Source organism: Mycteria americana, chromosome 1 (genome assembly GCF_035582795.1).
Source record: "Mycteria americana isolate JAX WOST 10 ecotype Jacksonville Zoo and Gardens chromosome 1, USCA_MyAme_1.0, whole genome shotgun sequence".
Classification (NCBI taxonomy): domain Eukaryota; kingdom Metazoa; phylum Chordata; class Aves; order Ciconiiformes; family Ciconiidae; genus Mycteria; species Mycteria americana.
The window spans coordinates 38,470,588-38,495,560 of NC_134365.1; the positions used below are offsets into that span (position 1 = coordinate 38,470,588).

The 24,973-nt window shown below is 43.2% G+C and overlaps 1 protein-coding gene across 1 annotated transcript in view; it reads left to right on the top strand.

The window, feature by feature from the left end:
* The first annotated feature begins 19,252 nt into the window (after positions 1–19,252).
* Positions 19,253–24,973, top strand: part of LEMD3 (LEM domain containing 3) — a 52,109-nt gene continuing 46,388 nt past the window's right edge. The window contains exon 1 of the mRNA XM_075495090.1: positions 19,253–20,882. Within this exon, the coding sequence (XP_075351205.1) occupies positions 19,337–20,882 (1,546 nt within the window). The 5' untranslated portion in view covers positions 19,253–19,336. The remainder of the gene's footprint in view (positions 20,883–24,973) is intronic.

Genomic DNA, 24,973 nt, shown 5'->3' on the forward strand with positions numbered 1-24,973 from the left:
TTGGGTCATGGGAAACAACATGAAGTTGGTCTTGCTTTTCCAGACACATCTATTCGAGTGGAGTTTGCCATGTCAGCTTACACACAGGGAAGACGTACTGAGCTGTGTCATCTTTCTTTTTCAGGTTCGAAGAGCATAGCTAAACTGGTAATGGTGATTTTTTTAAGCAAAAGGTTTAGGATTCAACACATGAAATAACCTCGCCCTCCCACTGACATGCTGTACTGTGAGTTTTCCTGCATCTCCTTCTGCGGAATCTTCTGCGCTGTCGATGGATCATTTCCCTAATCCTGTATTACTGTTCCTGTCCTGGCGTAGGTACCTCTCCCTCATCTCCATCGTTCTGTCTGCTCAGGATTTTATTGTCAAATTTCCCAGAACAGCACACATGCGCACCAGAGAGAAACACACATATTTACGTATCGTGTGTATGTAAATATATAAGTATAAATTCATAAATACCCCGTAATTATGAAGCACAACATTAAAACGACAACTCCACATTTTCCATATACGAGTACCTGTAAGGCACCTGTGCACCCCCCGACACTTGCAAAGACTTTTCCTCCCAGCTTTTTCCTCCCAGCTTTCAAAGACTTTTCCACCCAGCGTTTTGCGGGTGGGGAGCTGGCACACGGGGAGGGAGTGACTTGCGCAAGGTTACCCCAGGAACACATTTGCGGGCAGATGTAGGCTGGAATACAGTTCTCCTAAATCCTCAGGTGGTTCCCTCGTAACTTGCCCAGCCGGAAAAGCTTAGGCTCCAAAAGCTGGAGTCAGCGTATGTAGTCGAAGGGAACAGCCCCGCCTCTAGATGCTTATTAGATAACGGTGGTTATTTATTATTTTTATTATTATTTGAGATTTATTTTGCGTTAAATTGCTGTATCGTACCCGCTCACCTCTGCCTCCCCCTAACCGACTACAGGCAGGGTTCGGAGGATCGCTGTGGGTGGGGCTGCTCTCGAATTCACGCTCCCCGCCTGCTGCGCGCACTCAGCCGGTGCCGCCGCCCGCTCCCGCCCGCCGCGGCAACGCCGCCCCCGGGAGGCCGCGCTGCGGGGCCGCCGGTGCGGGGCCGCCGGTGCGGGGCCGCCCTCTGCCGGCCGCAGCCGCCCCTGCAGGCCCCGGCGGAGCGGCTGCCCCTTCCTTCCCCGTCCCGGGAGCGGCTCCGGCAGCGTGCTGGGGGTCTTATCCCGCAGGCTGGACTGGCAGGGACCCTCTGAATAACCTGCTAAACCGGTAGAGAGATTAGCTTTCAATAGGTGTTCAAAAAAACCCCCGTACCAAATAAAGCTATGTTATGTGGCGATCTGAGATACGTGTAAGAGAACAGCTATTAGTTATGTTGGGAATTTGCTAGTAATGGATTTGATTTTAGACAGCAGGCAAATATTTTGGTTTTAAGAATGAGATACGATTAATTTTTCTTAGCTTCAAAAGATACAAGCAATTTTAATTTTGCGACCAAAGAGAAAGGTACAGGGGAAAAATATGTCTGAACTATGAAGCTTTTACAAAGAGGTTAAAATAGCACCTTAATATAGGTAAGAATTTTGTATATTCTAATACAATTATTTACGTTGTTATTTATCACTTAAAGGGGCTTTCTTAAGATCTAGCGAAGGAAGAGAACTTAATTGCCAAGTAATAACCCTGGAACGTCATTTCTGAAACTGTGATGGTACAATATAAACACTCCTGAGTAAAAAATGCAGTAGTGATCAGCTTATTTTCTGCAGAAATAAGTAGTAAGTAGTGACTGAAATACTGTTCAGTGGGTACGTATTTGTATCTACAGACTATCCTAGCCCATATACAGCTCTGTATGTGTCTGCACGCCATGTGTCTCTTCTCCAACAACATCTACCAAGGCTTAGGTGAGCCCTCTGTTAGGGCTGACTGGCCTGTGTTACTGCAGTGTCTGTTCTCCCGAGTTTCTCTCCACTGTAGTATTGTACCACGATGAGATTCACTGAGGATATGGTTTGCAAAGCTTGTGTTCATACTGCCTGCTTGCATTCAACATGATGATCTAGGTAAAAGCTTGTTCTATTTCTTCTCGATCCCTTATTTAAATGTCCCTTTCTCCTAACTTACATATTTCAGGGAATAATAGTCACTTTTTAAGTGAGTTGAGAGCACTATGGAGAGTGGATTGGAATATACTTGGACAAGCAAACATTTTGTGGTTCTTTGTTTAATGAAATGGAAAACATACATGAAAAAAGAACTACGTTGTGAATGTGGCTTCAAGATCCACTAACTTTCATAGGAATGCATATATAGTGCATTTGTGGCCTGCTCTGACATTCATTGCAACTGACAGCATCCCCCTGATGACAGCCTTGGAAGGAATTAATGAATGGATGGGCTGAATGATGATATATGTAGGGAGGGATATGGAAGTCAGTGCCTGATGCCCTTTGATCATCAGTTATGAGTAATATAAAAAGAGGGAGGAAAAGGCATAAATAATAGCAGTAATGGGCATAAATATGGCCTGAGGTGATAATTTTCATCCCAAAGGCTATACATGCTGCTTCACCTCACCTTACCAGAAAGAGTAAATATATATTTTATTTATTTGTTTCTCTGTCGTAAACATTGGTAGATAATAACTAACACCTGCACAATTTAAATAAGGAAGAAGACGCCAAATTGCAGAAGGATTTTCAGAAGTGCTCAGCCTTCACTGGGTTTATTCACTGAAGTGAATCACGAAATTCCCGCCAGTTTCAGCAGAAACAAAGTTTATTCATTGGGAATTAGATCCCCTTAAATTCTTGCTGGTTAGGCCAAAATGATGGGCATTCCAGTTTTGCTGGAATTGGAATACATTGAAGTTTCTGAAATTTCAAATGGGAAATCAAAGACTCCACCTTCAATTATTCTGAATATAACATTCTAATTATTTATTTTAGAAGATAGTCTATTTTGTAGTATTAAAAACTATGTTAGAGCAATACTCTGAAGGTTGTAACATCACACACCAGAGAGGCAGGAGAGGTCTCCTATTTTATATCGCTTATAATATAGTTCGTTATCTGTTCTCTTTCTTTTCCTACAATATTCTTGGCTCATCCATTGGAGAGCATGGACTTGATCTGGCTTTGAACCAGGCTTGGTGCTGAAGAAGACAATTATTTTTAAAGCTGTTGCCTCATTTGTTGCTGAAGTTGAAAAGTTTAAAAGCAAATGAGACAGGAGTTTGCAGAAGTAAAAATGATCACGTCGATAAAGAAGTTAGAGAGAGATGTCCTTGTCCTTGTCTCTGTCATGTTCCTACGTGGCAATAGGCAAGCTACTTCATTCTTTTTCCCAGGTAGTCACCAATTTTTGTTCTTCATTTCTGGGTGCCTGACATCGGATCTTCAGTCTTGTCTGCAGAATCCCAGAATCCAGGCAGGTAATCCCAGAGTTGGTGCAAAAATGTATAATTCTGTCTTTAAAAAGGATAGTATAGCAGAGAAGGTCAGGGCCAGATGATGCAGAGTTTGGAGAAAATGAAGTATCAAGTAGGCATTGTTTGTTTTCTGCAACTGTATTACTAGGTACCATCTTATGATACACAACCATGTGTTACATGCACAGTCTTCATTCTGGGAGTTTTAAAAGTTTTTGAATCGTTGAATTTGCATTTTTTTAAATGCTAGGGGTTTTTTATAACTTGTGTACCATTTCTCAGCTTTTAAAAAGCAAATCTAACCTTCTTTTAAACTGCAGAGCTAATACGCACTGGTTTAATTTAATTAATTTTTATTTTAATTTTCATTATTTTAATAGATTGTAGTAAATTTAACTTTAATGGTTTCATTTTTAAAAGGAACAGTGCACACTAACTATTTTATCAATTAATTCCAAAATTGATCATTGCTATTAGCCTGAAGTCATCTGTTCCCAGCTATTTCTCCTGGTGACATGACTTTTAACTTTGCTTCAAGTTGCAAGTTCCATTTCTGAAACTGATTTTGTGTTTGCCTGAGAGATGTGAATACTTGTTTCAAAACTATCAGAGCAAAGTAATTTTAAACAATAGAAAGTAGACCTTTTGTTTTCAGTTTTATTTATTTTTTTAAAAATCATCTCTACGCAAGTGTATTTTTAATTGTTTCAGTTTTCTTAAATCTTGATTATTGATTTTTTCCTTGAAAAATATAAGTATTGTGAAAATTTTATGTCCTTAAAATAACTGAAAAACATACTAAAGAGTTACATCAGTTTAGTGTTAACATAATTTATTGTACCTTTCCTATTTATAAGATTAGCAATTGGACTTAAAAATCGATTTATCCAAGTTGCATTGAAGTATTTAGCTGTGAAATACATTCTTGGGAATAATTAAAGGAAAACTTTGTATTGAAATATGTATATATAAACAATTCTTATGAGTTTCCTTTTATTCCTTGCATTTATGAAAAAGCCGTAGTACTTTTTAGCGAAGGAAGAGCACGTTACCGCCTCACCAAGGTATTTCGTCTCGTGCCATTTGAGAGAGGGTGGAAGGTTGCCTAGAAATGGCAGCCTTAGCTCAGGCGGGTGGTCCAGGGTCTGGTGGCCCACACCGGTTCTTCTGCAGAAGAAGGAAAAATCCTGTTTAATTGTGTCATTCTGTTTACCAGGGTGGATTTCTGGGGTGATACAAAGGGCAGGTGTTTGCCCCGCTTTCCCGGGAAGACAGCTCGCCGAGGGGATGCTCTGGCTCAGGACTCGCGCTCCGCGCTTCTCGCAGCCCGGCAGCACTCGGCGGAGCGGCAGGACGCCGGCCCGCAGCACGCCAGCCCGCAGCACGGCCCGGCTGCCGCAGGGCCTCACCTTGGAGAAGCGCCGGAGGCTGCCAGGAGGCTGCCAGGCTGTTTCGGGCACTGGTTTTAGCCTATTCTCAGACACAGTGAATTCCAGAGTCTTAACTGGTCATTCTGGGGGCGAAGAGGAAATCTTCTCCCAGTTTTGAATTGCCTTATTTTATTTTCCATGAGCATTCCCTTGTTTGCAGACTAAGGAAACCCTTATCCTTCTGCTCTCCACTACTTAGTGCTCTAAATATTATCATGACTCGAGTTGCTTGTCCCTTCCCTACAGCGCACATCCTTGCTTTCTCTTTATATCAGATCTTTTCCATGTTCCTGGTCATTCTTCTTCCCTTTCTCTGGCTACTCGTTACCTTTGCAATACTCTTTTCAGAGATATGTTGGCAAGTGCTGTTCACAAGGCCACAACACTGATTTTTCCTGAGAACATTGTTTTATTTTTTATCTTGGCGTCCTATGAAAATGACATCTATACAATGTTCACAATGTCTGAACTGATCAGTTGATTTCTACCACGTTTGACAGGTCAGTATAGGCCTCAAAGCGTAGTTAATGTCTTATTGCAAGTAGTTAGTAGTAGAACAGAAAAAAAGAGGCATCCTGTAAACGTCCTGTCTGTGAGAGAAGTGCAGTCTGTCCTCACGCACTATTACATATAATAGAATTACTTTTCCCTAGATGTCCCCAAATGCAGGGGGAACTTCAGTTGAAGATTACACCTTCTCAGATAAAAAATCAATCAGTCATGAGAGGCAAACTGTAGTAATCCAGTCTGTGTTAGATTCAGTACCCTCCGAGATTGCTAGTACTGTTCATTATCCCATTTCTGCATAAACTAACTCTCTATTAGCTCTTTTTCAACCGTCTCAGTTACTTATGTCTGTTTGGGACAAATCTTAGATCTTATGAAGAGGTACTGGGATTTATTTTTCCCACTCTAGTAGACATTGTTTTACACTAAGCAACACTGAATTTAGTGGGGTTTTAGAGAGAAAGCTAGAAAATCTTAGCAAAGTAAAAAATAAAAGGGAAGAAGTGGGTGCAATTAGGTTTCTACCTTAGAAATGACAGAGAACATTAATAACAGCTGACAGAAACTCATCCTTTACAAAATTATGCTTGTATTGTACCAAACGAAGTAATCTCTTTTACCAAAGTTACTTACCTGCAGCATCAGCTTCAGAGGGTTTAACATCTATGTCTATTGGAGGAGATAACGGGCAGACTTGATAAATATTGCTCACTGAAAAGGAATGAAATATATGAGAGCTGTATGATTTGTTGCTGAATGTGGCTGCCCACAAAGCCTTTGATGCGTATGTCATACACTGGAGATTAAAAGCTCAAATTCTGCGACTATGGGATCATGCAAGCTTCTTTGATAACTGATCAAGTGGTCTGTGACTTGCCTCGCAAGAAAACTTTAAGCACTTACAGAATCAAAACTAAAGATATCATTACAATTTCTCACAGAAATTATAAAAAAGCACATCAAAATCTTTTAGGAACATTCTTGGAAAACTATAGCCAATGTCTGAAAAGACCATCAGAGTGACAGTGCCTTAGGAGCAGAAAGACAAAATGTATATTGTCCATTCTGTGGTAGGGAAGAAAGACATAGGAGGGATTATAGATGCCATAGCATGAAATAATGCCTTGCATATGGTAAAGAATATGTGAATCGTAAAGTGGGAAAAAATCACTTTGGGCCATATGTTCCCCTCTGGCATTAAACTGCATGGGAGAACAAAATAATCTGAAAATCATGTCATTTTTGAAGCACAGCCATTCAACTGCGTTCTCCTGCTGCCTTTGTGCACTACGCAGAGCGGGATCCAGACGTGCTATATGAGAAGCTACACAATACTTTGAATAGTGCTAAAGAAAGGGGAGCCCAGCCCCATTCATCTCCCAGTTCAAACCTTCCCCATGCTGGAACTGGTAAGGAGACAGGAGAGCAAGGGTGGGCAGGGCAGGGATCCTGATATTCCGTTCAGAGTTTTAGTACAGTATGAGTCAGGCGTACGGGATGCCATCCTAGCCTACATACAGGTGGTGGTAAAACTGCCGTTGACCTAACAGGGCCAGGATTTCTGTCTCGTTATATATCTCCGATGCCCCCATCTTCCTGGAACGACCGTGCAGCTGCTGCTGAGGCATCGCCCCGGGCCCCCGCCCGCCACCCCGCACAGCTCTCCCGGCAGCCCCAGGAGATACAACAGAACATCAAGTGTTCCTGTTCCGAGCGGGACCGCCCGGACCCTGCGTTTCATGCGCGTGGATTTTAGGTGGTGTCAGGAGTATGACACTGTGGGGAGCTGCTCATTTGTCAGCTCTTCCTTTCCTCCCACTTTTTTTAAAAACACGGCCTACTTTTAGGCCGTGTTTTTACAGAAAAGGGAATACAGTTACTTTTCTCCTTGGAGTAAAACCCCTTGGATTCCTTAGTTTTGCTGCTTTCCTTAGCATGCAGCCAGAGAGATGGGAGCACACACACGAGAAACCCAGGAGTGCTTTTTAGGAGCCCCATTCAAAATCCACTTGTTAGCAGAAGATAGGACATACGGCAGTTCTGCTTACACGGCAAGTAGGCAAAGGTATATCGACATGTTTCAATACAAGGGAAGCTGTGTAACATAACATCATTTAGAAATAAGTGAAGTATATTGAGCTATAGATAAAGCTAGATGGAGGAAAAAATTAACACACTGAGGTGATCTGAAACAACAGAGAACTATACCATGAAAATCATGAACTTCTAATTAGGAGCCTCTTACATTCTCTAATTGTGGAATATTCCTTCCCCAGCAGATTATTTTCTGCCACAGAAGTTTTAATTTCTCTGTTCCCTGGGCCATTCATGTGTCACTTTTTGTTTTCTAACTGATAATGTTTATTACACTTGCTAAGCTTAATTTCTTGCACATGAGGGAATAAAATCTTTGTGGACTTTCTGCTGCCTCAGCATGGGGCAGACTAAGAGGTGGGTTTCGTGTGGGAGTGGGTACAGAGAGTCAAAACATCTGGACTGAGGGTAAAGGCTTTTCAGTCCCTTTGGTAATGAAGGGTAAAGGAGCTGAGGAACTGAATGCCAAGGGCTGTAATTCTCCACATGCAGGGAAGAAAGCTGAAAGAAGAAATGCAGTAACAGATGTAGAAGGACAGGGTGTTGGCAAATTCAAAAACTATGAGAGGATCCAATCAGCAAGAGAATATGACATGCCTGGCATTAAACATAATAATTACAAACCTTTTTAATCGCATTAAAGTTCTTCCATATTTACTCAATGACACGTCTGAAAATTATCTAATTAAAATTAAAATTAAAATTAAAATCTTCACTGAAAGGGTTATCAAGCACTGGAACAGGCTGCCCAGGGAAGTGGTTGAGTCGCCATCCCTGGAGGTATTTAAAGGACGTTTGGATGAGGTGCTTATGGACATGGTGTAGTGGTGGTCTTGGTAGTGTTAGGTTTACGGTTGGACTCGATGATCTTAAAGGTCTTTTCCAACCTACACGATTCTGTGATTCTGTGAAATAGGGTATTCTGAGAAAATAAGAGAATTCTGAATCTCTGCAGAAGGCTGGTGCTGCTTGTTTACTGAAAGCAGTAGGCATTCCAGAGGGCTTTTGGGTTTGTGTCTACGGCAGGTAGTGACAGCGGTTGCCTGAATGAGATGCAAAAGGACTACACTGCTTAGAAAGCTCAACACTGGGATTTCTCTTTGTCATAGTAATTCCTGGAGATGGAAGTTTGCTCAATAGCCAGGACCCAGAAATATTTTTTACACACATGGCAGATTGTGGAGAATGAACAAGAGCCTTTTTGGTTCCAGACTACACAGGCAGCACCTGAAGCAGAGCGAGAACAGCAACGTCGTAGCATGTTTGTTAATAAGTTAATGTTCTCCTTTACAGACAGCATGTTCTTGAATTGCATAGTTCATGTAGTACTGAGCACCCCACAGTGAGTACCAAACAGGCAAAGCAGAACGGGTATGCTAGGACAAATAAATCCCATACAGAAACCCATAGAAGGAAGAGATTTAGTGAAGGGAGTGATGGAGTATCTGGAATTTGTACGGACCCTCAGCAATCCGTTCATTACATAAGTTACAGCACTGCAGCATTACTAGATGGCAAAAGGAGAAGAAATAATGTGAGATTATGGAAAAGTTGAAAGTAAAACTTGAATTCTGAGAGCAACAGATGGATAATGAGAGCGTTAAAATGTATACATTATCTACAACATGTATTTAGAGACTTTTGTCTGGCCTGAGTTCTTCAGAAAATCCTAATGCAACTGCAGATAGATTTAAAAGGACCCAGACTTCCACAGTTAACAGAATGAATGAGGGAACTTGTACAGCCAACACAATGTCAATATGAATGATGTAAAATGATATAAAAAATGCTGAACTGTGCATAGTAAAACGTTTCCTAGGGGAAGGAGCAAGGAGTAATAGGTCCTAAAGCATGGCTTCAGTAAATGATAATTTAAATAGGAAATGCTCCAGAGAGGCAGTAAAAAAGCCATGGAAAGGAAAGATATGTTATAAAAGAAAGCTAGAACCAAATTACAAGGCAGTGATATAAAATAAATGTCATAGCATCATGCAAAATATATGGAAGCAATTGAAGCAACTACTGTTTTCATGGAACAATTCAGCTTCATACATATATTTATATTCTTTCAGATCACCAAAATAGGTCCAGATGCATCTAAGAATGGGCACAGAGTTGTCCTTGAGCTTAGGATGAAGGAGCATGGAAAACTTCCCTGGGTAAGAGCAAAACCAAAATTATGTTTAAGACCTATTGGGTATTGTTTTTACTGAAATTGCACAATATTCTCAATGCCAGAGGGTTTAAACATTTTATAAATAAAATTGAAACATCATTTCTAAATTATGTATGTTCAGTTGCATATGTGAAATGTAGATTTAAGCATTAATTTGAAGGTACCATCTTGGTCAATATAAGGTACAGCTGGCTAATTGGCTCTTTGTAGGTTTTCATATGGTTATAACAAATAGCAGGTGGACACTAGGTTGCAAATGTGCATGTATGATATTGAAAACTTTAATTCAAGTAATTAATAACAGCTATTATAGATCTTAGCTGGAAAAGTTTCCATCCTATATTTTTCTAAATGGTTTTCCAGTACATTTCATTTAGATTTGTGAATGATTAGCATTTCTAAAAACTAGTCTTAAGTACATCTGAACTTGGACACTTGGAAGATAAGGAATACATTACAAAAGGCTCATTTGAAAACTTTGGTTTGCCAGTCTTCCCCGTGTTACTCCCTGAGGCTTGTAGCAGAGTTAATTAATTTTCCCTGGGTACCAACCCACAAAGTAAGGCCTGTACTCCTTTTTGTCCTCTTATAGGGCCTTACCTCAACTGCTATATGTTTTCTTGTTTCTACTGTAAACAAAGTTGTTGACTTAAAATTATACTCTTCCTTTTATGACCTAACATGTTCTCATTCAGTTCTTCTACCTGTGCCTGTTTCAGCACACCTCTAAGGGTCTAACAATACATGCCCACCTTGTTTCTGCTTATATTATGACAACTTTTTAAATTACTTAGTCACATACTGCTTTTTCCTCCAGACTGAGTAGAGAACTGGCATTTCATTTCTTGCCTGACTGACTCTGCAACATAGATAATTTTCTTTTAGCACATCTTTTGCTTGTTTATAGCATATACTAGAAGTCATCCGGCATTTAATTCATTAACATGCTTTTGCTATATAATTTGCAGCTTTATTATCTCTAACAAGAATACCATTCACAGTAACAAAGACATCATTCTCCAAAAAAATCCAGTAAGAAGAGGACAAATGATGGGCTGGGAAAAGCAATGGAATGGAATTCCTGCTTCGCTCTTCTATAACATTTTCCATCTTCATTCTTAAAGGACTTTTGCAAAGATGAATCATTATTTCCATTTGCCTATGGGAGAAACTGAATCACCTGAAGAGGAAGTGACTTGCCACACAGCAAGTCAGTGGCAGAGCCAAGAGCAAAGAACAAGGCTCTTCATTTCCCGTCTGGTGTGCTCATGACATTAACTCAGTTTACAGCTCTGCCACAGTCTTCTTTATGACCTTAGGTGAGTCATTTGGGTCCTTTATTCTGCTAACACTGAAGTGAACGTTTAATGTAAGCTTTTTTTTAAGATCACAACTGGCTGAAAACCCTCCACTAGTACATTGGCCAGATACATGGATGGTTCATTCTTTCTCACAGGGGAGAATTTCTTTCTTGCAGGGGAGAATTTTTTGTTCAGCACACCGTTATATTAGGTAATATTTTATTTTTCCTGCTGTGTTTATTTTTTCCCGGAAGCTTTTCACAAGGACTAATTTTAGCCAGGGGAAACCTGTGTCCATAGATGATAGAAAGTGGTAAGTTAGACAAGCCTCTATTCTGTTGCTTGGAGGGTACATTGCCTGTGTGCTACAGGCCCCCAATTCTTCAGCCTTGCAAATACTATTCTCTTTTTCCGTAGACATCTGGAGCACAACTGTCTGCACTCCAGATGAAGTCATGGTGCAGATGAGAGGAGAGTTCACTCCTCCAGCTACTGCTCCCTACGCAGCGTGGATGAATAGCAGAAAAACACCTTCTCTCCCCTGCCCTACCTCATCCCATATGCACATAGAGCTCCTCCAAACATTTCCCCTAGGATTCCTTGTAAGAATCTCTTATGAGGACACCTCTACACTGTCCTACAAAGCCTCATGTGGTACAAAGCAGTCATTTCAGTATTTGGCTTTTAATTTGTCGTGTATTTTGCTATTACTACTTTCTGCTGTTCCCTCTGCTTTCTTCTATTCCTTTTAACTTTCTTACTTCTTTTTGATACTCTTTCTCCTATTTCTACTGTTTCTCCCTGTTTAATTTCTATGTGGTTTTTTCCCCTTTTTATGCTTCTTTTCCACAAGAAAAAGGAGGTGTTCCATTCTAGCCCAACTCATTATAGAGGCATGGAGAGGTGAGCTGGAGAGCTGGCAGAAAGCATTGCTTTTGTCTGGCTATACAGGGAGAAGACTAGGGTTTTGCTGCTGTGAGGATTTCCCAGAAGTGATATTGGAGCTGGTCCAACAGTTTACAGTAAAAGGACTGCAGTTCTAATGCAAGTTCAGCAAGGTGAAGGTCATCTTTTTTCAGGTCAGGTACAATAACCAAGAGTAGCTTGTCAGATGTGTCTCTGGTCTAAGAAAGTAAATAAAACCTTTGGACAGGATGCTACATGGTACATCCTGGACTTGAAGGATCCAGCCTTCATATGAAGTCTCACAGAGAAGAGGAGAGGCAGATCTCTGACCTGTAATGATCATGTAGAGTTAAGAACAAAAGGCCCCATAACTGGAGGACATTATCATGGGGCCAGGGCATCAGCTTCTTGGCATTCTTACCTCCATTCTCCAACCAAGATGCTCAGCAGTGTCAACAAGTAGCCCGGCTCTGAAGAACACTTTACTTTGCTTACATTTGGGTTGACCTAAGAGGAGTAGTAGGGGGAGAATGTGTATTGGGGTTATAGCCACCTTTTCCTGAGCAGAAGGCAGATGCCTTACACACCTTTCAAAATGGTGAAATCTGGTCCTCTCTGCCATGCACTGCCCATGTTCCCTGCTGAGTGACCAGGCATACTGTGTTTGGCACCTTTGAAGGATGGATGAATGCAGCACCCTGTTGGGCTTGCTGCCATGTCATACCCCACAGAGTAGAAGCTGAAGCAATGGGGCAGAAGCCATTAGCAGCATAGTTTGGGGAGGACAGCTAAGCAGTGGTGAAGGAAAACTTTTAGTGCCTCATTCTCACAGAGGGGAACTGAGTGCAGTGATGACATCTACATGTGTTAGACAACCGGAATGTGTGGTGCACGCTAGAGATGATGTGTGACACAGAAGCTTTGGTTCAGGTCGGACCATGCTGCTTTTAGATGGAGATGTGGATAACTTACCTGTAGGCCAAAAATGGTTGTTATTTACACTCCCTAAATGTACTTGATTTTTACGAGAGAAAACAAAGTTCTAGAAATACGGCATGTACTTTGAGTAGGACATGGTAGTCCTTAGGGCCAGTGAGACATTGTTCCCATTGTCTGTGAATGGTTCTTACGGAAGTTCTTCCTTCCTGTATGGGAGAAATTTTCTATGTGAGTGGAGTTACTGACAGTGGAAATTACGCAGCTTAAGGAAATCTTTTAAATATGCCAGGTCCACACCAGTGAGCACTAGCAACAGGAGGATTGATGCAATACTCAGTAAGAAGCTGAGAGCAGGAGAGACTGAGATGCTTGTGGCAGTCTGCGCTGCTGAGATGTACAAGTGCTTTCCATAGGAACATGGGATTTTCTAAGGGCTGCTGGCTTCCTGCTTGTGTATCTTGCCTGCAGTTCAGGTGGGAGGTAATGGAGGCAAGTGTGTCCTCAAAAGACAGGGAATATCTTCTCTTGTGTTTCCACAGTGCCAGGCACCAGAGAGCAATGAAACTGGGTCAGGTCTCCAAGTGCTAAACAAGCTTAGATAGTAATACCAATAATTGTCTGGAACACACTGAATTTAGTGCTTTGCAGCAGCCAAATGACATGGATGGAAAGCAGAATGGTGGGCCTATTCTGAACTTCTTTGATTTGATTATTTTTGTCTATTGTATGTATTTATACTCTGCTTATTCATTGAATAAACTGAAATTAGAGCTTTGTGGCACAAAAAATGCATTACACAATTAGCCTTAAATGAAAATGTAAAATGTAAACTTCATTTTTTCTGTTCCATGAATGATGGCTCTTCTTTCAAACATTATTAGATGAATGAAATAAATGTAAGTTTTCAAGACATTTGCCTTGGATCAAAGTCAGGGATGTAATTGTAAACAGTGAGCTCTTTGTGGCTATGTCTACGCTGCTCTTCACGTTGCCACCGAACGCTATCAAGGTCCCAGGCTAGCGTGCCATGTCTACACCCATATTAAAGGTTGTTTAGGACATCACAAAAAAATCTCACCAGGTATATTCAACGTGTCTGCATCCTGCATAGTGCTCACAGGTATTTCCTTAAGTAAGAAAGGTACAGGAATGCAGGAAATGAGGCATCTCCACGTTTTCAGGGTTCTGTGGATTTCAGACAGACAGGATCCCTTCCCAGTATTCTCCTGTGATTAAGGATGCATCTCTAGTTTTTATCATTCCTTAGACCTTGAAAATATTTGCAAGGGACACCTAATAATAGGACAGTAGATGCTCAAAAGCCAGAATAGTGTATTGCCACAACTTTTGGCCACAACTGTGCTGGTAGAGTATTATACATATGTAGAAGTACCTCCCTCCACCAATTCTGGGTGGCAAATATGTGTTTTACCTAGCCAGAGTTTCTGTATGTTAAGAGTAGTGAACCAATATGAAAAATACTCTGCCTGACTACCAAGCTCAGCTTCAGTTTTTCCTTTTCCAATTTAAACAAAAAACTCTGGATGTAATCTACTGCAATGCTTTAGAGAATGAATTACACCACTGATTTGTCACCCACTTAGAACTCTCTATTACAGCATGCAGTAGTCTTCTAGCAAGAATTACTCTGAGACATAAGATAACAGGGCAAGAAGGTTTTAGGGACCAACAGCTGAGTGACATTTTGATACTGTCCTACTTACGAGATTTATCCATTCTCTCTGAGTAACTTCAGGATGGGCCTCAACCATTCATCTGCATTCATGATTTCATTCATCTGCCTCTCTGTGACTACAATGTTTCTGCTAGCTTCCCGAAAAAAAGAGGCTGGAAGGTAAAAATTGACTACCATAATAAACATCAGCTTTTAGCCACTATTATTTCTTTGTTTTGTTCCTAAAGCCCTTGTCTCTATTGTTGGTTTTTTTCCTATTAGCTTTTTTTTCTTATTATTTCTTTGTCACACTTTGTCATGAAATCTCCTGTCTTCCGATAGCTGGCATTCTTCTTCAAGCTCAGTTCCTGGGGAGTTGGACAGCTCAGGTTCGGGTTTTAAAATAAATATACCTAGCCTTTCTGGTTCCTAAGAGAAGAACTGAACGCATAAAGCAAATTTTAGTGAAAGGCACATATGTAAATAAACTGTCCTTTTTAAATAAATACAGTTTTTTAAGCCAGTCTTAAGGATTTGGAGTTCTGCTTTGTGGATTTTTTTTCAACATACAGAGTCAGCAGTAATGCCTCCAACAGTCCCATTAAAATGGCCGGTACCCAGGAATACAGACATAATAAAGTGAGCCAGGAATCATATGATCTGATCAGGGATCAACACCCAATTGAGAACATGCTATTCCATGGATCAGTATAGGTGATATAAAAGGTAAAGTATTAACTGCAGGAGGGGATTCTGTTGCCTTATGAAGTCTCAGACTTCTGACCTAAGATGGTTCACTTTTAGTGACAAGAACTGCACAGTCATAGCAGGTCATCACACATTTTGTGGGAGTGGAACCACTGTGGGACAAGAACTGTAATGTGGAAACACATGGCCTCTTTGCAGGACGTAGGGTATCTAGCACACTGTGCTCACGCTGTTGCAATATGCAAACAGTCCGGCACTACATGGGAAGTGTGAGCATTAGATACCTTGCAGGTGCCCACATCTTAGCCACAAATAAGCAGCAATGCAAAGGCAAGAGACGGCATAAGCCTTTTGAACATTAATAGGATGCCCTCAGGAAAGAAAAGCATGTCAGCAAAAGATGTGTCAGCAAAACACACAGGCTTACATGCAGAACGGCATGGTCAATACATAAACAAATGGTACATGTTATTACCACTACACCACTCTTAACTTTAACAAAGATGGATTCACTCTCGTTACAAAAACTCACATGGAAGTTGTAAGGAGGAGAAATAAGAACTGAAAAGAGGGAAAAAAGGAACTGAAAAACATCCCTCTTTTCAGTTCTTATTTCTCCTCCTTACAACTTCCACTTGAGTTTTTGTAATGAGAGTTCACACATGTTCTGTGTGAACACATGTTCTGTGTGAACATGTCTGTTCACACAGAACTAGCATGGTGGCAGCAGCTGTAATACTTAAAAATTAGTTTTCTTAGTAAAAAGCCCATTCAGTTTTATAAGCAGAAAGTTATTTCATGTTCATCATGTACTATTTGAAACAACCGGATAAACCAGAGTAAATATGTTTAAAAATAGATTAATACAGTTTGTTTTCATAGTGAAGAGTGATTTCTTCCTATACATACTGTCTTAAGAGTAACTGTATTAGTTCCTGGAGTTCCGCGATTGTCTGACAATCTCCACTTTTATTAAAAAAGAAAGGAAAAGCACATTCCTACTCTTCATTAACATCACATTCCTAAGAGAATGTGAATGTGATTTGAGCATACTTTAAGGCTCAAAAATCAAAAGGTAAATAGAAAGACACCAGCATTTACAATATTGCGAGTTTTACAAGAGGATGTTTCTTTTAGATGTGATTCATGATTTCTAAATGCTTCAGATATGCAACAGTGAGTTGTATAGAGACCGGGTTGCGTTAGTTGCTAGAGGAAGTTGCAGTAAGAGACATGCTAACCCTAAAAAGGCAACTGTCATTCATAGGTTCTAAGTACTTACAAAAATGCATAAACATCACACAAACTTGGAATCAGGAAAGAAAGGGAAAAGAGGTATTAAGATACAACTTCACATCCCAGTCCAATGAGGTCGACAGAAATGTGGTTGCTAACTTCCAGAGAACACCATTTCACCCAAGGGAAGGACTGGCAGTTTCCTGGGAACACTAGTCCTTTAAGGATGAGAGGGAAAATATAAAACAAAATGTCTTATTCAAAACCAACAGCCAATTTTTTCCTGACGAAGAACAGTCTCCACACCCCCTGCAGTCAACATTTACCTTTAAAAAAGTATCTACTTTCAGTATCTACTTAAAAATTTACTACGTGGAGGTATTGATACTAATGAGGTATTGATATTGATACTAATGTACACTATTAAAGAAATGTGGAGATTTTGGACTGGTAGTGGAAGTATCCTTACTTCAGTATCAACCAGAAGACATATTTTTGAAACATTTCAAAATATTTTGGCACACAGATTTTAAAGCATGACTTGGAATATACAGACTTTTCAGTCAGCTGTTCTGTGTATCTACATGCTATAGTTCTGCAGGAGATTATTCAATTGCTAACAATTTATAGGATTTACTGCCCTCCTGCTGCTAAGCAAACAGGTTGATAAATTAACTCATGCCCTTGCTGTAATAAAGAGACAGAACATAGGTGTTCCATTGGTAAGATCACAGGATCTTCACCTCCTGTGGGACAGCATATATTCTTCTAATAGAAGGAAGGTGCCCAAGTGGGCGCTAGCCAGAAGTGCGCTTGTCAGAATGGTACCTGGTGTGGGACTGACTGCCGTTGGTTTGGCCAGTGTCATAGGTAGCCGGAGGCAAGCACTGAACGTGGGGAGGCATATTCAAACACGTATCCCAAATAGCCAGTGGAAGGTGTGGGTTGCTTCTCACTGAGGAGGAGGAGTGGAATGTCAGAAGCATTTTTTATGGCATTTGGGATATCAATTAGCTACTATAGGTTGGGAGATAGGTTGGAGCAGGTGCATTTATGTAGCGGTTTAATGCGCAACGGAGTTCATGTTGAGTGTCATCTTTCTTATAGCTGGAGTTCTGTGCGCTGCTCCAATGCACAATACCGCTGTGTGTGAAATGGTTCCTCTGCCAGGGAAACAAGGAGGAGGCTGTGCACAGTGGTGCCACGTAGACCACACCAGTAATACACACCCTTGTCTAGTGATTCTCAGCCTCAGAAGAGTTGTGTTAAAGGAGGCTTGGATGAACAATAGGACAGGTTCTGCATTCCCAGGTGTGGCTGGTCAGAAATGGAGAGTGGGGTACAGGAGTTAATCATCACCATTCATCCTCACCATCATCACCATCATCATGAAAAATGGCTTAAAGCCACTCTCCTGGCTCTGTAGACTTGGCTTGATCTTCAGCACATAGCTGCCTCACAGCTACCTTAGCTCCTACTCTGCAAATGTTCCTCAATAACAAGATTAGCAACTTCAGTTTTGACATTAGCAGGGTACGTGCACACTATCCTCACTGTAGCAGACTGTGAGGGGGAAACGTACAACTGGTCCTGCAGTTGGATCTCGTTTCTGGACTACTTCTGCACATGGTGTTAGAAGGCCAGGCAGTTAGGTCAAAATGGAAACTCAAGCCTCCTGCACTTGTGACAAGCAGTAGGTAAGCCCAGGGTTTTGTCATTTGGGATGGACAGACAGAGACAGACAGGTCAGAAGGCGATTTTCAAGCCTCCACATGAGGTTCTGCAGCCAAAGGGCCAATCCAGACAGGGCCAGCGCACGCCTCACGCTCTGAGAAATTTATATTGGCACAATCATTTTGACAAGCACACATTGCTGTATGTAGTTAGACAGACAGTTTCAACTGTAATGTATTTGAAAGACTGTATTTTCCCAAAGAAAAGAGCTAAATACATCCAGGCGATTGCAAACTTAATGAGGGTGGTGCTCAGCCACTGACAGCGCGGATGCAGCTTCTCAGAGCATTCATACCGTTACACTTCGCGGGTCTCCTCACAGCCGCGTTGCCCTGATGTCGGACTTGTGAAAAAGTTCACCCAGCGCATCGGCGGACGCGAGGACACCGCCTGCCACCTGGGGAAAGGCCCAAGAAAGGTGGGCACCGGGGCTCTTTGGACGTTTTCAGCCATCGTTAGGCTGAATTTGTAACCTGGAAGTGGCGTTAAAGGACGTTTGGTGTTCGGTCCGTCCCTTGCCCTGCAGTTTATCCCCAAGTAATCAGACATTCAGCTAGCAATCACGTTTTAACGTCTATTTACAGGCGTGCATAAAACAGCGCGTTTGTGGCTAGATCTGCCCTTCCAGCTCCAAGAGCGACGGCCGGCACCCCTGCCGTCTCCCGCTCTCGCACCTCCGGGTCCGGCGCCCCCAGCCCCGCGGGGGCCGGGCACGCCGCACGCACGCCGCCGCTTCCCCACCCGGCCGAAAACGCCTCCCACCGGCTCCGCGCGCGGTTGCGGGGTGCCGCCCGTCCGGGGGTGCCCTCCTCGCCCCTAACCGCCGCCGCCGCGGCGCGATCCCCGCCCCAAAACCCCCGCCCCGCAGCCGGCGGCGGAGCGGGACCCGCCGGGCCGGGCCGCCCCCGCCCCCGCCGCCGCAGCGCGAGGCCCCGCGCGACGGGCGGGCGCGCCGACGTCTCTCGCAGGGGCGGCTCGCGGCGCCGCGCGCGCCGGCGCCAGCCCCCCGCGCGCCAGCCGTTACTGGGCGGCGGGGTGGGGGAGGGGCCGCCGGCGCCGCGCGGCCCCGCCCCCCCTTCCCCCGTCTGGCCCCGGCCCCGGCGGGCGGCGCCCGCGGGGTGACAGGCAGGTCTAGGCCACAGCCGAGTGCGCACGCGTCAGTTCCGGCGGGGAGCGCGGCGCGGCGCGTGGGTAGGAAACGCCGCGGCGGCGGGGGAGCGGAAAATGGCGACGGCCGCGCAGCTCACGGACGAGGAGCTCTTCTCGGAGCTGAGGCGCTTCGGCTTCTCCCCGGGGCCGGTCACCGAGAGCACCCGGCCCGTCTACCTGAAGAAGCTGAAGAAGCTGCGCGAGGACGAGCGGGCTGGGGCCCGCAGCGGCGCCAACAAGACCCGGAACAGCAACAACAATAACACGGGGGCCGGCGCGGCGCCGGGCGGAGGTGGCGGCCCCGGGCGAGCGGCCTCGGGCGTGGGCGCGCGGCTGGTGGGCGCCGAGCACCCCTACCTCCCCGGGGCTGCCGCCGGGAGCGGCCGGAGCCGCGCAGCACCCCCTGCCGGGGGCGGCAAAGTGCTGCTGGGCTTCAGCTCGGACGAGTCGGATGTGGAAACCAGTCCCCGGAGCCAGGCCGGCGCCGGCAGCAGGAGGGAGCGGGCTTCACCCCTCTTCCGCGGCCTGAGGCCCGCCGCCCCCCACGGCGCCTGCGGCGTGAGTAACAGCTCCCCCCCGGAGGAGGCGGCCAGGCGGAAGCCCAACGCCTGGTGGGGGGCGGCGGCCAGGAGACCGGCGGCGGCGGCTCAGGGTGTGAGGGAGCCCGGGAACGGCGACGAGGAAGGAGGGGAGGAGGACGAGGAAGAGGAGGAGGAGGAGGAGAAGGAGAGCGAGCAGCAGCGCTGGAAGAACCGGACCGTGAACGGTAACCGGCTCCTCTCCTACGGCGGCAGCAGGGACAAGTACTCTGACTCGGAGGAGGAGGAGGAGGAGGAGGCGGCGGGGGCGAGGGCCAAGCAGCAGGTACCGAAGGAGGAGTCCGCAGTTCGCCGGCCCAGACGGAGCCTCAGCAAGTCTCCTGCTCCATTCATAACAAGCAAATGCGCTGCAGCCGGCGCTGGCGTGATGGAGACGGGCCAAGAAAGGGCTGGCGGAGGCTGCGGTGCTGGTGTAGTCGTAACGAATGACAGGGCGGCGGCGGCGGAGGCAGCTGCTGCCGGGAGTCTAGACAGGGGCAGAAATCAGGAGGAGGAGGCGGCGGGGGGAGGAGGAGGATGTGAAAATCTGGACTCTAGTCCTCCCAGCCCCAGATACCGCCTTGGCCTACCTAAGAAATCCCCTACAGTATTGGTGTTGCCGCCACCGCTCACGGACGTGGACAGCAGTAAAATCACAGACCCTCCAGGCACCATTAGGAAAGCGACCAATAATCATGTTCTCAGCGGTGCTGCTGGTAGCTATAATGTTGAATCCAGGATCTATTCAGCTACTAATAGCCTTCCCCCGGGTGGAACCACCTCCTCCCTTAGACTCAACCACTCCAATCATACGGGTTCAAATCATACCTACCTGAAAAACACCTACAAGAAGAATCTCTCAGAGCCCGAGGAGGAGCTTCTCCAACAGTTCAAAAGAGAGGAGGTATCCACCACTGGAGGCTTCAGTGCACATTACCTGTCCATGTTCCTCTTAACTGCTGCATGCTTGTTCTTTCTGATACTGGGATTCACATACCTGAGAATGAGAGGTTCTGGAGTAGCTGAGGATGTGGGAGTCAACAGTAAGTATTAGGTGAAGGGTAAGAGCAGTTTCTTTCTGCAACTGGATATACAACTATTCGTTCACCTTTGCGTTCCCAGACATCCCTTACTGAGCAGTTCTGGGTTCCACCTTGGTGTAATCTTTCTATACAGGATGGAGCACAGAGAAATTGTCTTTCCTTAAGCATAGTCTTTCCTTGCAAGCTGGTATGATAAGCTTGCAAGACATTTGAGGATAAACTCAAATCCTGGCATTTCCTGCTGTAATCTGTTGATACCTTGTTTTCTAGCATGTTTTCCTCACAAAGCAGTTTTATGTGTTTTGTTCAATGTAATGGATGTATGGTTAATAGGGAATTGACGAGGTAAGGCTTTATGCTAATCTCACAGAAGTAATCATGCACATTTAGATACCTGGGATTCCTGCAGGGCTAAGGTTTGACTGTAATTGTTTGGTAATAAAACAGGTTGTTTTCTTTTATGTGTATGTATGGAGGCTTGAAAAGGATGCTAGGTTGAGATGATGTTACACACAACAAACTTTGTGCAGTGAATGCTGGACCTATTGTGTGTTGTTTTCTAATACGTACTTTTTTCTAAATTTAGTTGAGAGTATGATTATACATGAAATAGTGTTGTGCTTTAGTTTGAATTTCAGAACATCCTTTTTTGAATCCTGAATTACTTGGGAGCTTCTTTAATATGTGAAAGTAACTTCTTGGAATGGATTTAGAAACTACCATTTTCTATTCACAAAGCATATGAAAATGGAAACGTACCACCTAAGGGTGGTGATTCATGCTAATTCAATTCTTGGCTGCTCTGAAATCGACAGTGGAGATTCTAACATTAGAAAGAAAAATCATGCCATTGGTGTCTTAATTTCTCACCAGGAGCAATGAAAAATTATCCAAAAAGCTAGTTTTGGTACGTGAGAGCATTAGAAGGTCCTTGGGGACTTGCATTTTTCTTCAAATGATTGAGGAAGGTGTGTGGGGTGTATACACATGCATGTATTTCTTTGTATAGATAGTAGAGGATTTATATACTCATGTGTGGGCATGTATACAGTGCCTTGTAAGGAGTGATCCCAGTGTTAGATTGGGATCTGCTAGATGTTACAGGGCAGAAATAGCAGTGTGGGCTGGTGTGTCTGTCCCGTCCCCCACCATCTCCCTTTTGAACGTTATTCATTACGTTATGGTAGCAGAATAGTTCTTAATTCTGTTTTGCCCTCTTTGGAGGGGGGAGTAAAGAATTTAGGAAGGGCAGTAGCAGCAAGGACTTAAGCATTTGCAGTGGTTTCATTGCTGTCCACGTGGCTCTTAACTACTGTTTGTTCAGTCTTGTTTTTTTGGGAAGGCGGTGAACATAGGCAGGTGGGCTAAAATTAGATACAGTATAGTGTGACTGTTGGGACTACTCATACTCATATTCTGTGGTTAACTTCTGGCCATAACTGCTAGAGACGTACATAAACTTTTTTATGTACTGATAAGCTGTGTAATTCTACTAATAAGTATGAGATTTTTTTTCTAGTCTTGAAATCTGATGGTTTTTAATAGGGGAGAAGGTCTTTCAGCCTCCTGGGGTAAACTTTCTGTCTGTCAAATTCAGTGGTTGAGTAAAACTCACCTGCCATGCTGACTGATAAAGCTGGATGTCTCAGCTATGCAGATAGCAATAATACTGTGAAAAGAAATCCACTCTGAACTTTTTGTCTTGGAAGAAAACTTTGTTCTGAATGTGTGAACTTTCCTATGGAGCATGTGGGATCACTGTGTTGAGTATATTGCTCTTAAAAAGTTAACCCAGTTGGAACTGATAATACAGGGAAGACTGTTCTCTTCTGCCCTTCTGCTTAGGTTAGGCTGCCCAGCCAAAGGTCTGGTGTCGCTTGGTAGTTCAATTAAACCAGTTCTTGGCCTGTTCCTACTCCTCTTTTCAGCGGAACTCCTGAAAGTGGATTTCCTGAAGAATTGTTCTGGCAGTGGCACTCACATTTCATCTGTCCTCGTGCCTCACAGCCCCAGGCTTTGCAACATAACAAATGGGAGCAGAGGATTTTGTGGCTAGCTCCTTTGATAGGAAGAGGAGCAGGCTGCTTCTTTTAAGTAATGTGGGAATAAGCAGGGAATTACCTTGCCCATATGCTCAGCACGTGCTCACTAAATTCTTACTTCTCAAATGGGCATATGCAATGAAAATATGGTAGGTCTGTAGAACAGGCAAGAACAGACAAGACAGGCCAATAAAAACTGATTGCTACTGGGAAGGGAAAGAAACCTGTCATCTATTAGATGCTTCCCTATGCTTAAACATAATCTGGGTCCTTTGGCTCTTATGCTTATGTGGGTGTATTGTCTGTTTTCTTTATAGAAGCAGAATGGATTAATACATTTTTATTAAAAAATAATAGTGTATCTCAAGAAACAACCTTTCAGTTAGGTGATTGGATACTGAGTTTTTTCCTCTGTTTTAGGTGGCTGTAGGTAAGATTCTGTTGGCTGAGAGTGATTTGGTTGTGAAAAACTCAGTTATTTTCAACTTCAAACTATTATCATAAAAGGTTTTAGGATTCAGTGGAGTTGCACTATACCCATCTCCATAATTATCATAGTTACTGTAAGAAAACAAAAAAGGCAGTTATTTGTATATTTGGCTGGCTTCTTATTTTAACTTTTTAGGGAATGATGCACAATGAGCTTAATGTTGGTTGTCTTAATTGTTCATTACCTAAAATAAAATACAATCAAAATAAAGTGATATTATGTGTGTGACATTGAAAAATATTTATCACCAAGTACACCCAATATTGGCACTTACAATAGTTGTCAGGCTGTAATCTGAGAACAGAAGAGGTGCGTGTAGTGGGGGAGGCTTAAAACTAGGTGGTGGGGTTGAATTTAGGCCAGGTAAAATAACACAGATGAGAAGTGGTAAGCAGAAAACACCAAGAAGAGGATTGTCACTTATATCATGCGTAATGTTAAAATGATTTCTTATTCAGAGCTCTAAAATAGCTATGAAGTGCTTTAGTTTTTCTGCACATGCGGCATAAAATGTTCAAAGACAAATCAGAATTGAGCTAATTCTTCTGTATCTAACTTACGTATGGTCACTTGAGGTGCTATGCATTTAGCATAGCATTTATGCTTGAGGTTTTTATGCATTTAGCTGTCTAAAATGCAGATAAATATCTATGGGGCTTTTCCTAAAGCATATTAAACCATTGAAATTAAACTACTCTTAAGCTTACATAAGACTAACTAATGCATAAGTGCATATTTTGCTTGCTCTCTCTGTCAGTGTTGTATGTGAAAAGAAAGATCAGTTTGGGCTTGGTGCTGGTAACCTCATTCACATGGCTCTTGCTGTAAAAGGTTTTGCTTGTACCTGCCTTCAAAATACCATGGAAATGTATCAACTTCTTGCCTAGCCAGCCTAGTATTTTGTCAGGAAAATGATAGGATTGACTTCTGTCTACTTCCTAGGGTTCTTCAATCCCTGAAGAGTTGGGTATCTCTTCCAACTTCTTTGGTTTTGTTTTGTGATGTTACTCTGAGCGTCTCAAGTGGCTGCTCTTGGGAGCTAGTTCTAAAGTTGTTTTTCATGGAAAGTTGATAGCAATATCATCAGTAGATGTTGTTTTCAGATCTGGTATACTTGCAGAAAGATGAGGGCACTAGTACAGATGCTGTTTAAGGTTGTGATCTGAAATAGGTTGCGTTTAAGTTACTCTCACTGTTTCTGCTCCAGTACTTTGTCTGGGAAGTTCCTGATGTAACAAAAAAAAACCAACAAAAAATTAATCTTGAAACTTTCAGGTGGGTCTTGTTCAATATCTTACGTTCTTATTAGGAGAGGCTTTTGAAAGTGACATCTCTTGCTAGTAATTTTGGTCTTTCTATGATGCATGTTATAAAACAACTGCTAGGAGGACAATCCTTGCTGTATTTGCTACAACTTGTGTTTTTGAAATGTTAATTCAGGGAGACTTAGCAGTTGTGTATATTGTAACTGGAAGCTTATGCAAATCACAATTCTAAGATTTTAATTCTGTTCCATTGGCGTTCCTTTGTTCTCGACTAAATCTCTCAGACATTAAAAC